At 46.0% G+C, this 21,660-nt stretch overlaps 2 protein-coding genes across 2 annotated transcripts; one reads left to right on the top strand and one right to left on the bottom strand.

The window, feature by feature from the left end:
* Positions 1–3,924: 3,924 nt before the first annotated feature.
* On the top strand, positions 3,925–8,881 carry LOC120896753 (major royal jelly protein 1). The gene is given in 5 exon segments (XM_040301161.1): positions 3,925–4,123; positions 6,759–7,607; positions 7,692–7,886; positions 7,958–8,418; positions 8,421–8,881. Coding segments are annotated over 4 exon segments (1,641 nt in total). The 5' UTR covers positions 3,925–4,123; positions 6,759–6,768; the 3' UTR covers positions 8,567–8,881.
* A 4,356-nt stretch (positions 8,882–13,237) lies between these two features.
* Positions 13,238–15,444, bottom strand: LOC120897939. The gene is made up of 2 exons (XM_040303173.1): positions 14,862–15,444; positions 13,238–14,654 (listed from the first exon to the last, which is right to left on the bottom strand). The coding sequence occupies exons 1-2, from the start codon at positions 15,289–15,291 to the stop codon at positions 14,347–14,349; spliced, it is 738 nt and encodes a 245-aa protein (XP_040159107.1). The 5' UTR covers positions 15,292–15,444; the 3' UTR covers positions 13,238–14,346.
* Between the last annotated feature and the right edge of the window lie 6,216 nt (positions 15,445–21,660).

The following is a 21,660-nucleotide window of genomic DNA, read 5'->3' as shown; positions in this document are numbered from 1 at the left end:
CCGTTGTCATTAAGACGGTTGTTCTGTTGGTTTAGCAAGACACTGTCACTCAGAGTTGGGGGTTCGGACCTTAAAAGAACGTGAACACAAAAAAGTGTAGTTTGTGTGTGTGTGTGAATGTAAAGATTACTGACGAAAATTTGAGGTTTTCCACAACTCGAATCAAAATGCCCTTAATTTGAAATATGAGCTCGAAACTGTCCGGAATTTGAATCAAAATATCTTTGTAGATTATGATGATTTTTTTTAATGTTTCGAGTAGAATGTTTGTTAATATTTATTCTCAAATTAAATCGATTACTTCAGTTAAGCGAATATGCAGAGGTATGACCAATTAAATTTGAATTATTATAAAAATATTAAATGCCAAAAATGCCTTAAGTATGTAAGTATTAATTCGCAGCAATACGGCATTCATCGTTTTTTTTTGTGTATTAACCTATAGTTTTCATGCAGAAATTTTACATACACACATTCTACAAGGTTTAAACACTTTGCTGTAATAATGAGTAAATGTAAGTCAGAAGTATGTTTGTCACAAGTGGGTTTCAGCAAGTTGATGATGATGTTGATGATGAGCTTTGCTAATGGTGTTCTTGTAACAAACAATTTTATTCATATTCGACATCCAATACTGCCCCACATGTGTTTTTCCTTATAATAACAGCTCATGTTACTCTTTCGAAATTTCACTTTATTTGTGCTCTAGCTTCAAAATGCTTTTTTTTGCGTCGACACTTAATGCTTCAAGGTTACAGCAAGAAACATTGAATCGAAATTATCCTCAAGCCATTTTCAAGGTATCGTCTGTGGTACAAACAATAATTGTGCTACCTTCCTTACCCTCGAGTCATATCACCTGCGTTAATGTAGCGATACTCAAAGGTAAGTAGGCAAAGGCAACACTACCAATCGTCTACATGACCCGGAGTCGATCTAGAAAGATAAACAATAAGCAGTCAGTATTTTAAATGCATGTACTCGAGTACCCCCACAGCCTCCTGCAGAGCTAAGAAAGCCGTTACACACACACAGATACATCGATATATTAGGCCTTCAGACGGAGTGGGGAAAAATGCAACGCGATCGAATTTGCAGTGCAGCTTTAATTGCAAACTGTCCACTTATCACGGAGCTCACACCGCCAGCAGCTAAAAGCGACCTGTAATGCGTTCCTCCCACTGAGCGGCGGCTGCTCAGGAACACCACGAACAATGTAGCATTGACATGCAGAGCAGCGTCGACCGGTTGTAGATCACGGTAGAGCACGCCGCACGCTGCTTCCACGGTCGGTTGTGCATTAGCCTCGTCTACGTAGCCCGTGAAGAAATCTCGGTATTATGTAAAATATTCCTATCAACCGCTTCCGAAGCCCAGCAACAAGAGCAAGGATGAAGGAACCAGTGAGGGAAGGGTGAAGGTGGGAAAGGGAATAAATTGAAATGCAAATAAAAAAGTGAATCACGCTCTACGACCCATTATAACATAACCCCTGGTCCTTGCCGTGCCGTTGCAGCTCACAGCAAGTTCCAGATTTTGGGCTTCGCATTAAATCTCTCCACGAAAGTTGCACCGACAAAGATAGGGATCAAAACAGGTTTTTCAATAGTAAAAAAATAGTAGAAAAAGGTGCGTGGCTCTCGTAAACGCAAGTAAAAACAGAAAAATAACACTCACAAAAAATCGTCTCAGTGCGTTCTGAAAAGGATTGATTGCTTGAAGCACGTGTGTCCAGCGCTCCGCCCGATTTAGCGTGGTGAACCCGAGGTCACAGCTTGCTGTCCGGCAGTTGCTATAACAGGAATGCAACAAGACACTGATCGGTCAGCCTATTTTAGGCCGCGGTGATATTGTTGTGATTTTTTTATTATTCAGTAAAAAGAAGCAAAACTCTTACGTGAAAGTTGCACTCGTAGCGCAGCTGAAGGTCACCGTCTCAAAAGCCAAAATTTGTGCAAGCAGTGCATGAAGATAATGCAAAAAATAAACACGCTCGCAACAAGTATTGGGGCTATTTAATCTGTCCAACTAACCGAGCCAGCTGGTATCGTGTGACCTGTTTCGTAAGGTTTCGGCGGATATATTTCTAGTACGGACAGCCGAACCGTCGTGCAACTGGCCCATAGATCAGTTTGAGCACGAGCGACATGCTACCCTTGTCTGCAGTGCAAATTTGCCTCCCCATCGCACACACCGTCCCCGCCATTGCACATTTCTTTATTTCGGCTCCATCCCGGTCACGCCCGCTGGTCCCTCCTACTGCGACCAGACGGGCTTGAAAACGAAATTGAAAAAAAAATAATTCTAATTCTTCTAGAGCCACGCGCCTGTCAATTTCGCCTCGGGCAGTCTAATACGGTTTGGATCGTTTACGGTAGGAGGCAAAGGGATTGGAGGAAAACCTGCGCACAAAATGTCAAACAGGCAACGGGTCCAACTAGAGACTTGGGGAGGCTGTAGTACAAAAAACCAAAGCACGCTCCCAAATTGAGCTATCCACCAATGGTACGGGCGATTAACACTTTGGGTGTGGGAATGGTGAAGCTCGTGGGAAAATGCTCGGAGGTTGTAATTTAAGCGGCGATTTGTTGATGAAGTGTATTAAAAAGAAACTATGCATTCAATGTTATTTATTTGGTGTCATATAAACGATGGGTATTTGTTTATGAAAGGCGGTAAGCTATTGTTGAAGTATTGCCAATGTAGCAGGCATAACAGTAAGATGAAAGAGATCGTAAAGATAAAGATATTGAAGGTGTTTCAGCAGTTGTTTACAAAATATAAGCAGCAAAATAATAAATATCATAACAAATACTATTATGAAAGTGAAGGTAAAGCAACATAGTCGTATAAAGAATTATGAAAATGAACGTAAAGTAATGGCCTAATAACACAAATATGTTACACCAAAAGTGTGAAATGTTATACAACAATGAAATTCTGATACGGTTTAAAAATAGCGTTACAATACCGAAATAAAAATGAGAGCATGAGAAAAAATGATAGAAAAAAGTAGATGTTGATGGAAACGTTGTTCAAAGAATTAAATTACGAGTTTAAAATTACGAGAATTAAATTATTAGTTCCTAACATTTCATCCATGTGTAGTTTTAGAATAAATTCTTTTTCCTATTATATTGCATGCATTATTTTTTATAACTATTTTTTTATTATAATATTAGATGCTTGTTTTGAATACATTTTCGGTGAAGATGAAATAATTTACAAATCGAAAGGACCAATGAAATAATTGGTTCGACAAGGCTTCGGCAATGGTAAAGGAAAAAAAAGAATTAAAAAAAACGTTAAAGCCCAGATGTGCATGTGCATAATGAAGCCATTAAATGAATATAAGAATGCTTTTTATATTTTTGCTACTTAATTTATCTTACTTCAGCTTCTTTTCTCATCTCTTTTCTTTTATATTCTTCTTTTGTATTATGTTTACTCTATTCTTGTCGACTATCTTTGTTTACTTCCACTAGAATAATTTAAAATTATGTAACTATTTGATGTTATTTTATCTACACCAAATTGTTGCGAAATCCAAAAAAGCCCCTATGTATTATTGATTTAAACAATGATCGATTGCATCCTCCCGGTAGATCGCAACGGATAAGATATACTGACATATTTATTAGATCACTAACGATCGTGCCAAAGCGTAACCTTCCCACAATTTTGTTTAGTGTTTTTTTTGTCGTTACCAATTTCGATGGCACGTGCAAAGGACGAACAATTTTGAAAGGATTTCGGCAAGCTGTTGTGAACCGTCCGGCCCAGTCCTCCTTCCTCTGCGTAACACGAGCCCCCAAAACCCCAAAGATGGAAGGAGGAGTGCCCGAACCCGTCCACTTCGTAAAGCGCCTCCGATCGCCATGATCGGTCGGTCGCGCGCATAAACGCATCAAAAGAGCCTCGTCGAGTGGCACACGACCACAGTTGCCGTTCGGTCGCGAATCGGTGCGGACCATTTTCCTCCGTTCCGTCTTGTGGTGTATCCGCGATAGTTCGTGTGCTTGTGTGAGAGTGCATCCGTTCGTGGGGCAAGTGTGTTCCATTGTGCGGTGTGGTTTTTCCCGTCGACTGGGTTTAATTCTTCGACAGGCAGCAAAGAGACAATGTAAGTCCGTGCGCGGGTGCCCGTGTCCTTAGAACGAGAACGCAAAAGTGAAAGGCAAAAAGCGTGTGCAGCTGAAGGCGAGCATGATGCAGCCGTCGATGGTGGCTGGAGCTTGCCGCATGGTGCACCGATGGTGCGCACGCGAACGGGACTTTGCGTCCCTTGACAAGGCGAGCCCTCGGAGGTGCATTCTGTGTCAGGCTCCGGATCGGGCGCTGTGCGCTAATTGCCCAGCGGCCCAGAATGTGAGCTGCAGCTTTTCTCCTTCCTCGGGAACTGGTGTTTCCGTTAGGAGCAGCATTGGCTCGAGTGGAGTGGTCCAAGCCATTTTTGGGGCCGATCCGTCCGTTCCGGGACTGTGTCAATGATGATGATCGTGCAGGTGTGGCCTTGAGTGTGATCGATGGCGTGTGTGGAGCGGTGCAGCTGTGCAGAGTGCGAGATGGCACCGTTTGCATAACTCGCTTCGCTTATGATTCGCTCGTGCAAGGCACGGTGAACAAATGTAAACCGAGTGCACGTGTGTGCGTGCGTGCAGGTATGTGTTGTTATGTGTGGCCCTACCATAGCACATTAAAGGTGTGACGAATTCCGTGCCGAAGTGAACTGGGCCGATGCGTCTCATCGCACGGCTGGAGTGGCCTGAAGATCGAACAATGGACCAAATGACACGGATCTGGCTAAGTGAGACACTAACACACATGCACACTTTGGGGGTTTGTACGCGCTCGATCGACAATCGTCATGGGAATCTCGTTCGCTACTCCATTGTTGGCCCCGCGGCCGTGGTTATGCCAACAGAGAGGCCTGTGAAAGACTTGCAGATTGTGTAAATAGTGCCATTTAAAATGGGGACCACCTTTTCGCGCCAATGTACCGGTCAGACCTGATGATGGTGGAGGCTTCTCTTTCTCTCTCTAGAGGCTTAACAAATGAAGCATCCCAGCCTTCCCCTCGTTCGTTTATGAGTGGCGTCAGCCGGTACTAATGATCGTGCGAAAGAGGGAAACACATCGATATTTTTGAACCAAGTGTGCAATCCACCTAAAACCGGGGCCGTATGGTGGGACTTTAAACGACGCCAATCCATCGTAGCCATTGCATGGCGTGTGTGTCACCAAGTGGCCGTTTAGTGGCCCTGGTTTTGTGGTTGGCGAATTGGCATTGGCGCATGGTTTTGAGCGGTACTCGGGCGAGGTCTTGACAGTGGATGAGGGTTTCCGCTAGGGGTTTGTTTTTGTTTTTCCTCTCAATTTGGTGCCGGAAACGAGGGGCTGCTGCGGCTTTTGCCGTAAGTTTTGGGTGGAGGTTTCCGCGATTTGGGGGGAAACCACTTACTATTCCCGTTGAATGCTCTGCTGGAAGGGGAAACATTCACTTCAGCACTTCCTACTGTGTTTTGGTGCAGGTTTCTTGGGGTTTGTGCCGTCATTAAATCATCTCAGGAGAATAATGTGGCAACAATCGTTAATAATGTTAAATCAATCTGAAAACAATTTCACAAACGCGTCCACAAGGACTTTATTTTCTTGACCTTCTTGTGCATTCTTTTGCTTAACCTTTCAGCACGGCGTACTGGTAATTGATCGTTACATAAGACAAGCAAAGCTTTTTTTTATTGCCTTTCTGTTATTTTCCTCTCTCAAAATGGAGAACATGTGAGAAGCGACGGCAACAAGTAATTGGATGGAGCAATATCCGCCAAAAGTACGCACGTAGGCGTATGTTTTGACCGGTTTTGTTGTGTTTTTTTTCTCTCACTTGCAACGCACGTTCAAGATGGAAGGAGAAATCACGATGCCTGCAGTGGCTGTGTAGCGGTCCTTGGCATCGAACCCATCAATTGTCAAACGGCCGATCGCAATCATCCAACCGGTAGTTGGTTCGCAGATGCATAAATAATAGACGTATTGCAGTGAAGTTCAATATTTTACCACACATCGTTGGCGAAAGTGTGCCAATGTGCGTTTTGTGGGGGGAGGAGGGAGGTTCGAATTCGGTGCGAATATTATGCAACGTTGGCGCCGCTAAAATCGAGCCTCTGTTTTGCCGATCAGATGCTAACGGCTATTAATAATTCATCCGGGATGTATAATTTAGTGGCTGTTGGGCATGTTGTCATCAGGCCAATTAGCTGGCAGCAACACCAGGGGGAAATAAAAGTTTGTATTATAAGCCGAACGAGTCGCTTGTACAACTTTGGTGTTTTCCGAGATATTTCTAGTATTCCTTAAAAAAAAACAAACATAAAAAGTAAAAGTTATAGCACCAGCTTTAAATCAAACGTAACGCACAGCAGTATTAAATTAAAGCCAACGTGCGACACTCGCTACGGACATTCCCGTTTATGCGACAAGCATTCCGAAGATCGAAACGATTGACATTTGCCTCGCGATCATGCACACGCTATCGGGTTATTAGCCCGGGTGGTTTTTCTTTCTGTTTCATTCCTCGCACGTTCGTAATGCGATGCGAAAAATGCATTTGCCTGTGTGCCAGCAAAGGGGGCGCTCCCGATCAGATCGACATCCACCTTTGAAAGTGAAACGATCGCTCGGCGCGGTTCGTGGTCAACGCTGGTGCTGCACACTGCTGTTGTGATGTAATCGACTTCCAATCTCTTTCCCGTTTGCAGCTGTTCAGAAATGCATCGCTGGTGTCTGCTGGCGGTCGTGTGCAGCGGTGTGCTGGTTGCCATCGCCCGGCCCGGCCAGGCCGTCGGTGGTTCGCACAAGATGGAGGTCGTGAAGCAGTGGAACCTGCTCAACTTCAACTTCCCGTGGGACTATCCGGCCGCCAGTAAGGAGTTCTACAACCCGGAAAACGTCGTCGCCACCGGGCTGGAGGTGGGGTACGATCGCATTTTCATCGCCACCCCGCGCCTGTTTTCGGGCGTGCCGGCGACCGTGTCGAGCATTCCGCGCGGCACCAACGGTGACTCACCGGTGCTGCAGGCCTACCCCGACTGGACGCACCATCGGGCCGCGACGAAGGAGTACAACTGCTCCGACATTGGGCTGGTGTCGGTGTACCGGCTGCGCATTGACTCGTGCAATCGACTGTGGGCGCTGGATGCTGGCGTGTCCCGGTCGCTGGAAGACTTTGAGGTGACGTGCCCGCCCAAGATTCTGGTGTACGATCTGCACACCGATCAGGTGGTGCGTCGGATCGATTTTCCGCCCGAGGTGGTACGACGCGAGTCGCTGTACACGAACCTGATCGTGGACGAGACGACGTCCCGACCGGAGAACAACTGTGACGATGTGTTTGTCTACATTACGGATACGGTTGCGCCGGGCATCGTTGTGTACGACAGCGGGAAGGATCTGACGTGGCGCGTCAGCCATCCGGCTATGTATCCCGATCCGGACTTTGCCGAGTCGTCCATTCTGGAGCACCGGTTCACGCTGATGGACGGTATTGTGGGCCTGGCGTTCGATATGGAGGCTGGCATCGTGTACTTCCAACCGTTGGCCACTGATCGGTAAGATGACGCACCATGTACCGTTCGATCGTGTGTGTGTGCGTGTTTTAAACTTGAAACTTTCTTACCTCCTTTTGCGTGTAGCATTTTCTCCGTCACCACGGCTGCGCTGCGTGCTGGTCCGCTGCCATTCGGAAAGGATCTGCCGGTGAAACTGGTGGGACGCAAGTCTTCCCAAGGCATTGGACTGGGCGCTTCTCCGCGTGGTGGCACTATCTTCTACGCACCACTGTCCGAGACGGCCGTCGCATCTTGGAATCCACGAACGAACGAGCATCAGTAAGCATCTCTGGCGCAGGAAGCACTTGACAGCTAGACGTTAACATTATCCCCTTTCTGACACCTTCTAGGATCCTTGTGCAAGATCAAGAGAAAATCCAGTTTGCTGCCGATCTTCGTACACCGGACCGCGACGGTACGGCACTGTACGTGCTGACGTCCAAGTTCCATCGCTTCTTCTTGAAAAACCTCGACGCCAACGAGTTCAACACGCGCATCCTGCGCATCGACGGTGTGGCCATTCCCAGCGGACAGCTTGCCACCCAGAGCCATCTACGCCCGACTGTTCCGTATGATACGCTGCACGGTAACGCATACTATCACCCGTCGGTCGTACTACCGGTCCCGTATAAGCCGCTGGGGCCGGTGTTGCCCCCAGCAGCAACCACCTCCAACCCGCTGAGCGTGTTTAACACGCAAAATATGCCCTTTGGCCATGGTCTGTTCACCAAGCAGTCGACGTTCGGCCACAGCACCATCCTGCAGCAGGGCAAGCCGTCGCAACCGTTCTTTGCGCTAAATAATGGTGAAAAACATTTCCGCCATCGCTCGGATCCCGACCACAGTACGGTGCGAGCGGATCTCCGATCTTTGTCCCGAAGCTCAACCAGAACTTTAACGATCTGAATTTGCTGCGCTACAGGAAGAGCGTGCCGGTAAATCAGACCGCACTGCATTGAGTGCAGGTGGAGGCGGAGCAAGTTTGATAAGTTTTGTAAATAGGATTTAGTTGCGAGGACACAGAAAGAGATTTAACTGCAATAGTAGGTGAGTGATGCGTTAACAGTGCGCCATTGAAATAGAGAGAGAGAGATAGAGAAAGAGAAAGAAGAAAAAATACTGCCCATATTCGCCCTAAGGTTCCGTGACAGCAGAAGCAAAATACTCTTCATTAGATAAGGTAATAAAAACACATTCCTGTAAATTGTATTTAAAATGAGAAGCTCATGTAACAAACAGAATAAAGCAATTCATCCCCTTCCATCCTCATAAAATGAGTACAGTGGCTTTTGTTTTTTTGTTGTGAAAAAATAGCAGATATTGTATGGTGTTGATTGTTGTTCATATCCCTAACCTGTTATTGATATCTTCGAATAGCTCAGTTTTAACCGATCCAATTTTTATCCATTTTACTACTGGTCTTGTCAAAGGTCTTGACCATGTAGTGGGTTTCATGGTCACTTAATACTCCTTTGTCCATAATAATTCATACGGTTTCTATATCTTTCTCAGGCCTTGAACGTTGCATCGTTTTTCAATATCTTCTTCTTCTTTGGCACAACAACCGCTGCCGGTAAGGCCTGCCTGTACCCACTAGTGGAAATGAGCTTGGCTTTCAGTAACTTATTGTTACCATAGCAGGATAGTCAGTCCTACGTATGGGGGCAAGGTCTATTCGGGACTTGAACCCATGACGGACATGTTATTACGTCGTATGAGTTGACGACTGTACCACCAGACCGGTCCCGTTTTTAAATATAGTCTAGCATAAATATAACAAAACCATGTTTTGAACTATGCAAATGTTTTAACTAATCGCCCGGATATACGCTATCATGCCTCAACAGTGACATCCGTTTTCATCTTTCTATTGCTAGTCTATGGTTAGTCTTAAATGACTCTTCCATTCCAGTCCTTGTCGAAGTACAATGCTTGATACTTGATGGATCTGCGTTGATAACAAACTTCTTTCAGCTTGTGAGCTTTTAACTTGTCCTCCTTTAAGTTTATGACTTTCGCTGTTGCCAACAAATTTGATAAGTTGTCTCTCTCTCTCCCTCTCTCTTTCTCTGTCTTTCTCTCTTTTGTTGGCATGCTCACGATAGAGCACGCCGATGTGACATGGCCTGGTCAATAATCATTCTCCAGGATGCTCGGTCCCTAGCTGTAGCCTCCCATCCATGTTGACACCCGTTCTCCGACAGGTTTCGCTTCACCTGGTCGAGCCATCGAGTTCGCTGTGCTCCCCTGCGCCTTATGCCGAACTGGAGATCGCTGTCGAACACCTTCTTGGTGGGGCATGAGTCCGGCATCCTCATGCCATGCCCCAGCCATCGTATCCTGCCAGCCTTTGCCACCGTCAGGATGCTCGGTTCACCGTAGAGCTAAGCAAGCTCGTGGTTTATCGTTCTCCTCCAAACTCCATGCTCGAACACACCGCCAAAGATGGTCCTGAGCGAACTAGTGATGGGTAAAGTTGACAAAAATCCGGAGTCGATTCCGAACCGACTCCGATAAATACGGAATGGACTTCGGAAGGTAGGTCTGCGCTGCAATATCCGGAGTCGTTCGGAGTCGTTTGAAATGGCCCGGAGTCGTCCGGAGTCGTCCGGAGTCGCCCGGAATCGGAATCGTTCGGAGTCGTCTGGTGTCGCTCGGAGTTGTTCAGAGTCGGAGTCGTCCGGAGTCGGAATCGTTCGGAGTCGCCCGGAGTCGGAGTCGTTCGGAGTCGTCCGGAGTCGTCTGGAGTCGCCTAGAGTCGTTCGGAGTCGGAGTCGCCTAGAGTCGTTCGGAATCGTCTGGTGTCGTCTGGAGTCATCCAGAATAGGCTGCAGACGGAGTCATCCGGAGTCATCTGGAGTCGTCCGAGGTCGGCTTGTATGGGAAGTGCACGCGCAAAGTGAAAGACAAAAACAAAAAACGAACACAACCAAAAGGGAATATCCCTAGTCTTATCACAAGCACATTAAACCACACGGCTCCTGTTGACTCCGACCAACTCCGATTCCGAACGACTCCGGACGACTCTGGACGACTCCGACGACACCGAACGACTCCGACTCCGGACGACTTCGAACAACTCCGACTACAGACAACTCCGAACGACTCTCGTGTCCGTAGAGGACCACCGGGCGAATCAAGGTGCGATATATCTCACATTTCGTGCGGGCTCGAAGTCTTCTGGATCTCAGCAGTCGGTGAAGTCCATAGTATACACGATTCCCCTGCACAATGCGTCTCCGGACTTCGCTGCTGATGTCATTGTCCGAAGTAACAACCGTCCCGAGATAGCAAAACTCCTTTACTACCTCGAGATTGTCGCCGTCAACCAATAAACTGCTTCCCAGATGGTCTGAGTCTCCGGCAAGCAGGTACTTCGTCTTCGTCGCATTGATTCTCAATCCAATTCTTGCTGCTTCGCGTTTGAGTCGAGTGTACGCCTCACACACCTTCGCCGTTGTCCTGCCGACGATGTCGATGTCATCCGCGAAGCCAAGAAATTGGAGGATATGTTGGCTAAAAACATTATTATTGATCAAATTCAATGAGGTACCAAAAAGTTGAGTTGTTGAATATGAAATTTCTTTCTTAACATTGATATGATGGACTATTGGCTGTCAACAAAATTCCTTTGATAATGCCAGATAACATGTAATACGATAGTGCAAATTGTAGAACAGTAAAACTTATTCTGTATTGTAAAGAATCCGAACATTGGTTATTGTTTTCGTTGTTATGTTTAAATAAAATATGAAATTAGTTTTTTAAAATTATTATCAGATCTTTACTAAAAAATGAACGATCACTCTATTTTAGGAATAAAATTATGAATTTAACTAAATATTGCTAAAACTACTAAATTAATCAGCTTTCTCGCTTGCACTAGACTTTATGATTCTAGGTTTTTTTGTGCTTCAAATAAAACAATACATGTATATTTTAACATAAATAATAAACCTTAAAATATGTTTGAAAGTATATTTATACTCAAACCGTATTTGGAGCATTTTTTTTTATTAAGTCTGGAGAAAATAAGAAATTAGCTTGGGTTTTTCTTCAGGCGATGGGGACGGTTGCTGTATAACAGCGATGAAAGTTATACGTTGTGGGATGGGTTTGCATACATTTAGGCGTATAATTTCGGTGTAGCGACATAGCAGCACAAGTAGTAAAATAAGCAGAATAAAAAAATCAGATTTTAAAAGAGATTTTCGTGTTACAGCGAAGAACAAAATATGTCTGTCCTGTTTTGGAAATTCAACACGAAATCTATGTGCTTTAATAGGTAATAAATATGCAAACAAATTAATTTTTTAATTGTTTAGAAAATTTAAACTGAAAAATAAGCATAAAAAATGTTGAATTTTGTAAAATCTTCTGCATTTCATCACACTCAACATGGTTTTTCTTAATTTGAGTTTAAAATTACTATCCACAGATTATAAAAACTGGTCATCATTGGTACTAGGTTTGCCGGAAAACTTCCCTTGTCAAAGTTGGGTGAACACCGAAAGCAATATTGGGTGAATATCCGTACAAACGGTTGTTAAAAGACCGTTTTAAATTGTAGCACATGAGGCAAAGCAAACCCTCGCGTAGTTAATCTCTAATCATCCGTTAAAGATACTATCCATATCTAGCACCTAGTTAGCTTGGCTGATGATTGCTGACCTACTTTTTGGCAGTACGGAAAGCCGTGGCAGTTCGGGAGCAGTTAGCCCGTTGCCTGTCGATAATTGGCTACGTTCTGGTCGGTACCGAAATGGGAGCCCACACATTAGATTAGCCACCGCGGGTTTGGTAACGATCTAGCCTTTAGCTACGCATGATTAAATGCATCGCATTTTTAGCGTTCAACGGAACTGAAACCGATTCGCCCCGATCGAATCGCGAATACGAGCTTATTTTAATGTGCGAACTTTGCCAGCGCCAGCCAGTTAAGAAAGCTGATCGAGAACGCTGAAGCATTTGCCGGAATAAGTATGCTAGTAATAGCGAAACGCACCCAAAGTGCTACCATTACGATTGATGCGATGCTCGGGTGCTTGCCATTCTTTGCTTTGCAAAAGAAAACTTTATTTTCCCGCGACTCGGCCGGGTCGTTGCTTTCAAATCCCAATCGGCGATAGATGTGATGGACTCTCTTCCTCCCGTTGCGGTTCATTTACTGCACACTACCGTTCAGTGACCTAATGCAATGAGGTGGGAAGATCCGAAGTTATCCGCGTGTGCACGTGCTTTGGTGCCTTGGGGAGGCAGCAATGCACCTACGAGGTCGTGGAAATGGTGGTACGAGAGCCGTGTGTGTGTGCGATTTCTTTCGGTGTCGGTATTTTTGTAAAAAAGCTAAGCTCCATCATACACACTTACGCCCACTCACACGTACCGTGGTAATGACGATGAAAATGTGACGTGGAAAATGGGTGGAAAAGCGAAGCTAACGATGTGAAAAAGTGCATAAGAAAATAAAAACAACTCTGCGTGTTTGTAATTGATTTGACTCTGTTTGGTTGCATTTCTGTGATTTCAAGTTTTCTCGTTGCTGTTGCATCGTGTAACAAATGTGTTGTGTCTACGACTACGACTGTCCGTATTTTCGGTTCATCTCTTAATGCTGCTGTTGTTGGCTAAAGGCACAACAATCAGTTAGGAAAAACTCGTGACGCCATCTGAAGGGTAGGTGGTGGTGGTGGTTGGTGGTGCCTGTGTGTCGCTGTCGTCGTTCTCGTCACTGTCATGCAGTTAAGTCTGGCACCACCGTAAAACAACAACACAACAAACATTTTTGCATTACTGTATCACTGTTGCTGTGTAATGTGTCTATGTTTGTGTGTGTGTGTTGCTTTTGTTTGGCCTACTTGGCCGTCACGAGATCCACACTTGTGCCGCCCGTCCTCCGTTCTTTGCAAATTGACAATGGGTAGGGGAAAGAAAATTGCACTGGAGTGCTGAACTGGCTGTTGAGTTGTCGGAAAATTCGCACACTTAGAGTAGGCGTGGAGCCTTGTGTAAGAGGTAGGTGGGTAGGTGGCAGTGAAGTGAAAGTTTATCGGGATGGGTTGGGAAAAGACACGCAAAGGGATTGGCGTGAAAACGCGCGAAACAATTGAATGAAGAGATTGAAAACGTGGCGAAGGTTGCACCTGATAGGGAAACTAAAGGGACGCGAAGGAAAGGCTAAGAAAGGGCCTCCACAGCACAAACACGGGGCGGAGAAAGTACGAAAGGGTCAATTGTTGATAGACGATTGATAGAATTGAAGCAACGTGAGAAGCGTTACGAAGGGAGGGAATCCGATTGTATGCAGATTTGGTACCGCGTGTGTTTTCCCCCCGGCCAAGCGAGAGGAACAAATGCACAGAGGACAGACTGGAATAGAGGTCGAGGTCCGCAATATGCGGATGATCGTGTGGCCACATACGGGCCATCGGGAGAAGGGTGAAAAGATTCATTAGGGTCATTGGAAAGAAAAGCACACAACGTTAGCTGTCAATTTGCTTGTCGATTGTGTGGCGACGGCACAAGAACAGGAGCGACAGACGAAAACAAAACGGCCGACTTTAAATAATTTAAATAACTTAAATAAATAAATAAATATGTTCTAGACACTGTGCTGCGTCACGCGACTCGAGATGGATGATGACGATGATGAAGGGATTGGTGATGGTTCTGCTGGAGGTGAAGAAGTAGCACGGGAAATTGTGTGCGTGTGTGGGTTTGGTGGGGAAATTTGGACGCTTTACGCCTGGTTCTTAGCGTAGGCACTGTACGCCATATTCTGAGCGATAGCCGCAGCATCGGCCGATCGTCGATCCCAGCCGCCGTGTCCGGAGCCGCCGCTCGACCAGCCGCTGCCGTGCTGCTGCTTGCTGGCGACCAGCTTCTTCAGCCCGATGATACCGGCCAGCAGGAGAGCGATCTTGGACACGATCAGCGCCTTGCCGGCGAGCAGGTAGAGCCCGGCGATCGCCACCGGCACCATGGCGGCCATCTTCATCATGAAGCCCATGATCATCATGCTCATCATCTTCTTCATCTTACCGCGGCCTGGAATCGAGATGAAAGAAGTCGTTACAGAACAGCAAAGCCATCAGTAAGTGTTTTATCAACAATTTCGCGTTGTGCAAAGTGATGCGTTCAGTTTAAGAGGTGTTTGTGGAACACTTTGGACATAACTAGGAAGTGATCAGGTAAGATCATTCAAGCGTTCTACTGCATCACGTCACAGTGCAAAGTTCCCCCAGTGCAGCTCACCTTCCTCCAGGCCACGGCCGAGCTCCTCGCTGGACAGCTTGGGCAGGGTCACCTGCACCGTGCGGCTGCTGAAAATGCCCGCAACCTTCTCGAGCAGCATGTTGGTGAGCGCTTCATCCCGTGCCTCCAGTCCGCGCGGCAAGCTCTGCTCCAGCTCGGCCTCGGTCAGCGGTTTGGTCGGCTCGGCCGCCGCCCGCTCGTTACGCACAATCTTCAGATCACCGAGTGCCAGCGCATCGACGCGGGACAGCCGGTCGATGAAGGTGATGGCACGCTTCTTCAGGCACGGGCTGAAGCCAGTTTCCGCCTTCGAGCACTCGTCGTACACCCGCACAATTGCCCGCAGGCTCTGGCTCTGATAGTCCTCGGTGGCGGCCGCAACCACACCGATCAGCACGACGGCTAGAACGGAACGCACTACGGGATTCATTGCTGCACCTTGCACTTGCACCTTGCACACACTGTCGAAAACACAGAATCACACAGAGTCGCACACTGAGCTGTAGGATGCGAGTGTCGCGGCACGGATGGTAACGGGTGTCCTGGTTGTTGTTGGCGTCAGTCAGACTTGATCGTCAGTTGCTAGATCACTGATGCTGTACTGCTAGGGAAACGTCATATTTATACACACGCCACCGAACCGGAGCTTGCGAGCGGATCCGTTTTCCCGCCGAAGCGCCAGCAGAAAGCAGCGTCGCTACCAAGGGAGAAAGATCTTTCTCCCGCTCTCTCTCGCTCTTTTTCGAGCGCGCTCGTCATGTTTGCGCGAAAAGTTCAATCTCTTCAGCTGGTCGCGCTGGCTAAAGCAGTAAACCTTTTCGTGCTTTTCTCGCGCGCGCGCGTTCATGACTTTGCATGACTCATGGGGCGGAAGTGGAACCGAGAAGAACCGACCGACCCTTTTCCGTTTCCTTCTATCGGCTGGTTGCGTCTCAGTTGTGTCTCTCGCTTTTTCACCGCCAGATGTGTTTTCGCTTTCCATGGTGGGAAAAATCATAGGAACAGTTTTCACCGTGCGTTATACCCGTGCATTAGTGTATATTCTCGAATGATTTGGTAGGCTGCACCGTTCCACCAACGGCCAACCAGCCTACCCGAGTATTGCCACTCTCTGGGACACTCTCTTTTCGTCGCCCAGGCTTGTGCATACAACTTTTGGCCACTCCAGTAGGCGGCAACAGGGTGAAGGGACACAGGAACGCGCGTAAAGGAACTTGACTTTGAAAAGCGGAGAGTTCAACGAGTGTATGTGTACTTGGGGCATATGCACCCCACGTGTACGATCGTTTGGAATCAGCGTGGTTTGCATATACCGTATCTTTATGGCCTCCCAGAGGGCATTAGCGTCCATTTCCTTTGAGCCTTGGGGTAATGAAGGGGTGTCGGAATGAGGGTGACGGCAAGCCAAAGTGAATTGTGCTGGAATGACTTTTCCTTTTCGAGGTGGAATGTTGCTCTTTCTGTATTTGCTGTTTTTGAAAGCAAAAGGTTGGAAGGTTGGATAATAATGGAGTGAAAATTTCTGCTCAAGAATGAGCTCATACATGTCGTAGAGGGAAATCCAGGTCCACTAGGCACACCATCAAGTGCCATCAAAATTCAAGCAAAAGATCGGCGGTTCGTTATTCTCGACTTCGTTTAGAGGTGAATAATTAATATTTCACTTCTCGCTGCCGTTACTGCAGCTGGTTGTGATTTGTGTTCGAACAACCTGCTAGCAAGACCGGTGCAGGTGCCCTAAGAGAGAAGCGTCACTTGCCGGGGAGGATCATAAAAGCACACTCGTGCGTTGAGTAGATCGCATGGTTTAGGCAGTGGGTTATTTTTTGGTGTTGGTTTTTGGTTTCAGTCTAAACATTTCTCCCACGAAAGAGAAGAGACCCCCGTTGTGGTTTCTAGTTGCTTTTTGGGTTTGTTTCGCAAATAACTTGCTGACCAGTTGGTTCGCCCACTTTTCTTACCGTGAGCTCCTATAAAAGGGAAGTAATGATGTTTTTTCGGCCTTACCGCGCCACCGTGGCGGAAGGGATGCGTTTGGAGTGTTTATTTTCATTTTATTAGATAAAGAAAGTCGCAGCCACATGCGAGTGTTTCATTCGGTAGTGAGAGCGTATGTTAGTACCCGCTTTGCTGTTCTCTACTGGGAAGCGCTCGGGGCTTTATGGGTACGGCGGCCGCTTACCGCGACGTATTTAATGCGTTTTTCGGTAGGTCAAAGTAATGAACCCGTTTGTTAGCTGGCTAATGAACTAAGGGAGGAAAAGCAGCGGAATTGCGATCCGTTTTTGAACGATGCTGCCAGGCGCTATGGAGCTCGCATCTCTCCTGTACGATAATTGATAGAGGTGTGCATGATTGTGGATCTAATTGAAAGTAGCGCCAACGATAGTTGAACGCGAAACGAACGGGCACGGTTGGTAAAAAGCACTTTTGTTCATTTCACAGATTTTCAGTGCGGCGGGTTATGGACACGTACCGGGATAATAGTCAAAAATATGCTAAATGTGGGCTAGAGGGCTCGACCTGCTTAGTTAGGAGTTAGAGTGTGATAGGGAAAACAAAAAAACGTATACAACTATTACTCTGATATAAAAATTGGTAATATTGTCCTGTTGAATTAATATTACTTATAAAAAGAACTTATTAATTTCGACTAAGTAATATACTTGTATTATAAAATGTTCCATCGTTTCAACACTTTTTCAGCCATTTGTATCAGTTAAATAATCATCGCTTTTTTACAAATGTAGTCTGCATTTATGTGATTTAAAGTTTCTAATTAAATATCAAATCGAATGATCTTTAATTATCCGCTCGTAGTGATGTTGGTATTGCTCGCTTTGTTGATTTTGACAAAGAGAAAGCCCTCAAAAAGTTGTCATAGTAAGCTATATCGCGCTGATTAGATTCAAATATTACAATCGTGCACAGTCCAACTTCCGGAAACTGGCAAAAGCTGACGCTCACCCTTGTGCAACATGCGTGACGCCACCTTTCCCAATAATGCTTTGCTCATTCGTGAGCTGTGATTAGTTCGTTGGTGGCACTTTTTGCCTTCTCAAATCAGCATCTTCTCCGTAACCTGCCGTCGCGGCATCGCGGATCGCTCATCAATAATTTATGAACCCACAAAAGGGACAACTCTTGGACGCATAAAATGTAATCATTGCGTGGACTCTTCCGTTTTGCGCCATTTGCAGAGCGTGCTCAAGGATGCGCTGGACCGAACGATGAGGCAGCAGCGCAAGTTCCGCCAGTCCGTTCACCGGCGTGTGTTTGCTGGGTCGCCTGTTACTACTGCGAACACAAATGGTCGCGAGCAATCGCACTCGTCGTCGTCGTCGTCGTCCACGACCGTCACTTGAAATTAACAATTACAATTTTATTAGATTTACTTTCACCCCGCGCGATCGCATCGCGCTGCATGGTTAAGTGCTGCGGGGAGCAATAATCTTTCTCGCCTAATCTTGTCCACTGCCCAACGTCTCCCGTCTCCTTACGAGTTCCTGTCTCCGGCGTAGTACGTTGGATGACCGGTGGTAGGTTCCTGCCGGTTCCAGGCAGGAATAATAAATTTCGGTTTCTAGCGTTTCTCGCGCGCATCCAACTAGACGGCGTCTCGGCTGTGAGTCGCAAGGTAAATTTGGGAAGGAGTCGTTTGGCTGCGATGTGACGGGAATGGTGTGAGAAGTGCTTAGGCTATGCTAGTGGGAAAACTGGTACTTCCAGTCCTGTGCGCGCGTGGCTCATCTGGTACCGCTATCTGATGTCAATTACCGTATGTTTTTGCATTCACAAAAACGCTTCCACTTTCGGTTTTCAAAAGGGGTAAATTCGTTGAAGAAGAATGTCTGGTTTAGTGTTTGTTGCGTACTTTAAAAGAGTTTGCTTTCGTTGTTTAAATATGTGTGTGTGTGTTTTGTCAAAAATGACTTACATGATTTAATTGTTTTATTGATGTTATTTAAAATTCTAGCTAGCTCTTATGAAGATTTTTGCACAATAATTGAAAATAGTAAATCTGCACCAATATCATATTGGTAATATAAATATCTCGTAGTACAGTCGTCAACTCGTACGACTTAACAACATGCCCGTCATGGGTTCGATCCCCAAATAGACCGTGCCGCCATACGTAGGATTGACTATCCTGCTATGGGGGGAAATCAATTAGTCACTGAAAGCCAAAGCACACTAGTGGTACAGGCAGGCCTTGACTGACAACGGTTGTGTTAAGCCAAAGAAGAAGAAGAATATAAATTGGTAACAAAAACCAATGTCCAACAGTGTATTATATGTGGATCTTTTGATCAGAAAAGCATAGATAAAAAGTACAGAAAAAATGCATTTTACTCTACTAAAATGGAAAAGCAATAGGATCAATCAGTATAGGTAAATTTGTTAAACAAAATGTTATCTCTATTGTTAGGTTATAAAATAGTAAAACATCTTAACGTTGTGAAATTGTAAATACTATTATGATAACATCTAGGTTTCTCTAGACAATCGTTTTTAATGTAAAGAATTATGTTATGAATTAAAATCAAGAGAATGTAGCAATCTGTTTGGATAAAAATATAACAATTATTATTGTTTAACTTTAAATTATTGTTTTTTTTTCATTGGTGATATTCTAAATACTATTGTTATAATTTTTGTTTGTAGAGTATCCTTCAATACCTCTAGATAACAGGTACACATGTATTTTGAGATCTTTTGTACTTCTGTCCTCCTTTCAACCAGCGCACACTTGTGGCCGTCCAAAACATGCAGACCTACTTTACTGCGTGTTCCAAAGAGCATAAAATAAATAAACGAATAATTTAATAACGCTACACACATCCGACAACGATCTGGCAGCAACGGCTCAAAGTGGAAAATAATCGGTACAAAATTAGCGAAACAATAATGGCAAACGGATTTTACTTCGCGTTTAACGTCTGCTCGAGACCTCGTTCCGCCGACCGCGTTACAGCCGAAATTGTCTCAATATTGATAAACATCTCGGCGCTTGTTTTTTTCTCATCCACTCAGTAACATGTGCGACACCAAAATGTATTGTCGTTTGTTGGGGGGGGGACCTTTGGGTGCAGATTCCACACATTTGGAGCAACGGTGAGGTATGCGCTCCACATTGGTGCTGCCGTTTTGTTGACAGTAATGTATCGTAAAGAGGTGCAATTATTAATACGCTTTTCCATCGCTTTGGCTGCAATTGGTGTTTATTTTATATTTTTTCTTCATTTATTACTGGTTAATGTTTTCCCCGACCCTCGTTCCTCTCCATCTCTTCTTCTTGCTGTCTGTTTTGAGATGGAAAGCACATTTCCCAGGGAAACATGTGTACTTTCGATTGAACAGTGTCGATAGAGTACACTCTTTCTTGATTGCAAATCGATTGCTCTTACCACGGCGAATTGTTGCAATTGCAGATGGCACAAAATGCTCTTAATTGCGAATAAATAAACCGCACACATTTTCATACACACATAATACATATAGCGTCAGGAAAACAGAGCAAGAAGGCAATCCGGGTTTGCTCCGAAATGTTTCGCCCTGCTTCCCGCACGGTCGTGGTTTTGCTGGTCGCGTGCGTGAGCTTTCGCACCGTTTTGACGAGTCCGAGTGGACGAGAAAAGCATTTTTCTCGCGTAAAAGTTTCACCCTAATTTGGCACCCGGAAGTCTTCCACTTCTTTTCCATCGGTGGGGTCTTTTTCTCTCCGCCGCTGTTCATGCGGGTGTGGGTCCGAGCCGGGTGGGCTCACCTATAAAAATTAAACCGATAACAGACCGAAACGCTATGACCGTGATCATGAGCAATTAACGCGTGGGAGGAGGGAGGGGGGGAAGCTGAAAACATGGGCCCAAACGGCGGGCTTTCCCTCTGACGCAACGCCGTCCCTGCTGCCCCAAGTCACTCCCTGCATTTCTCGGATGGGTGTGATTTTTCCGGCGCAGATCCGATGCAGATGAACTCCAACGGTGGCTTATGTGAGATCGTTTTCGCTAATTCGATAAAGCAGATTCAACGATGGGTGGATATAAAAGCGAAAAAAGCAGTCCAAAGCGATGAGCTTGCGCGCACCGCGGAAATGGGCTGCACAAGTTTTCACTTTTCTTTTTTTCTCGCCCAGTGCTGCAATGGCTACAAATGGACAAAGTAATGGGCAAAAGCATGATCTGCATAAACACGACGTTGACGATGGTTTTGTGAGTGGAACATGTGTCGGCATGATGCTCGAACGGGGTGCTCTCTGTTCGCGTCTTGCGCGTTTGCGGGCCGTTTTCCGCTTCGTTGCGATCGAAAGTAACAATGGAGATCGTGGGGCTGACGACATTGCCGTGCGTCATTTATCACACTCTGCGAGGGGGCCGGATGAAGGACTGGGTCTTGGGAGGATCGAACCAAGTTCTTGTTCATCGAGCAATCAATGATCGGAAAGGATTGATACGGTGGTCATGGCAAGAAAATAACTCGATCAGAGGAGGGCCCTTGCTTCGATCGTTTCAATTCACGTGACAATTAATGCTTGCCTGGGTCGGTCAGTGGAGCTGACCGATGGGTGAACCAATTGCTTTCATCGTTGCGGTATGCTATTGTTTGACGCTTGGCATGCGTCCCTCCCAGGCATCGGGATTGGATTGTACAAGAGTGGGTGAAAGTGTTGCTACTTTGCTGTCATTCTGACTCAACTGGCACGTGGATAGCTTGTTGTTCAGACCCTAAAAAAGAGTTGTCCAGCCTCGGTGCACCATATGGCAAAGGAAGTGAAGAAACGGATTTGCGAAAGAGGCTT

Source organism: Anopheles arabiensis, chromosome 2 (assembly GCF_016920715.1).
Source record: "Anopheles arabiensis isolate DONGOLA chromosome 2, AaraD3, whole genome shotgun sequence".
NCBI lineage: Eukaryota > Metazoa > Arthropoda > Insecta > Diptera > Culicidae > Anopheles > Anopheles arabiensis.
The sequence above is the reverse complement of the archived record's forward strand: the minus strand, read 5'-3'. Positions and strand labels throughout refer to the sequence as shown.

Coding starts and splice junctions, on each gene's coding strand:
- LOC120897939 (XM_040303173.1), bottom strand. CDS start 15,291: ATGAATCCCGTAGTGCGTTCCGTTCTAGCCGTCGTGCTGATCGGTGTG. Junction 14,655..14,861: donor CGGCCGTGGCCTGGAGGAAG/GTGAGCTGCACT, acceptor TCTCGATTCCAG/GCCGCGGTAAGATGAAGAAG.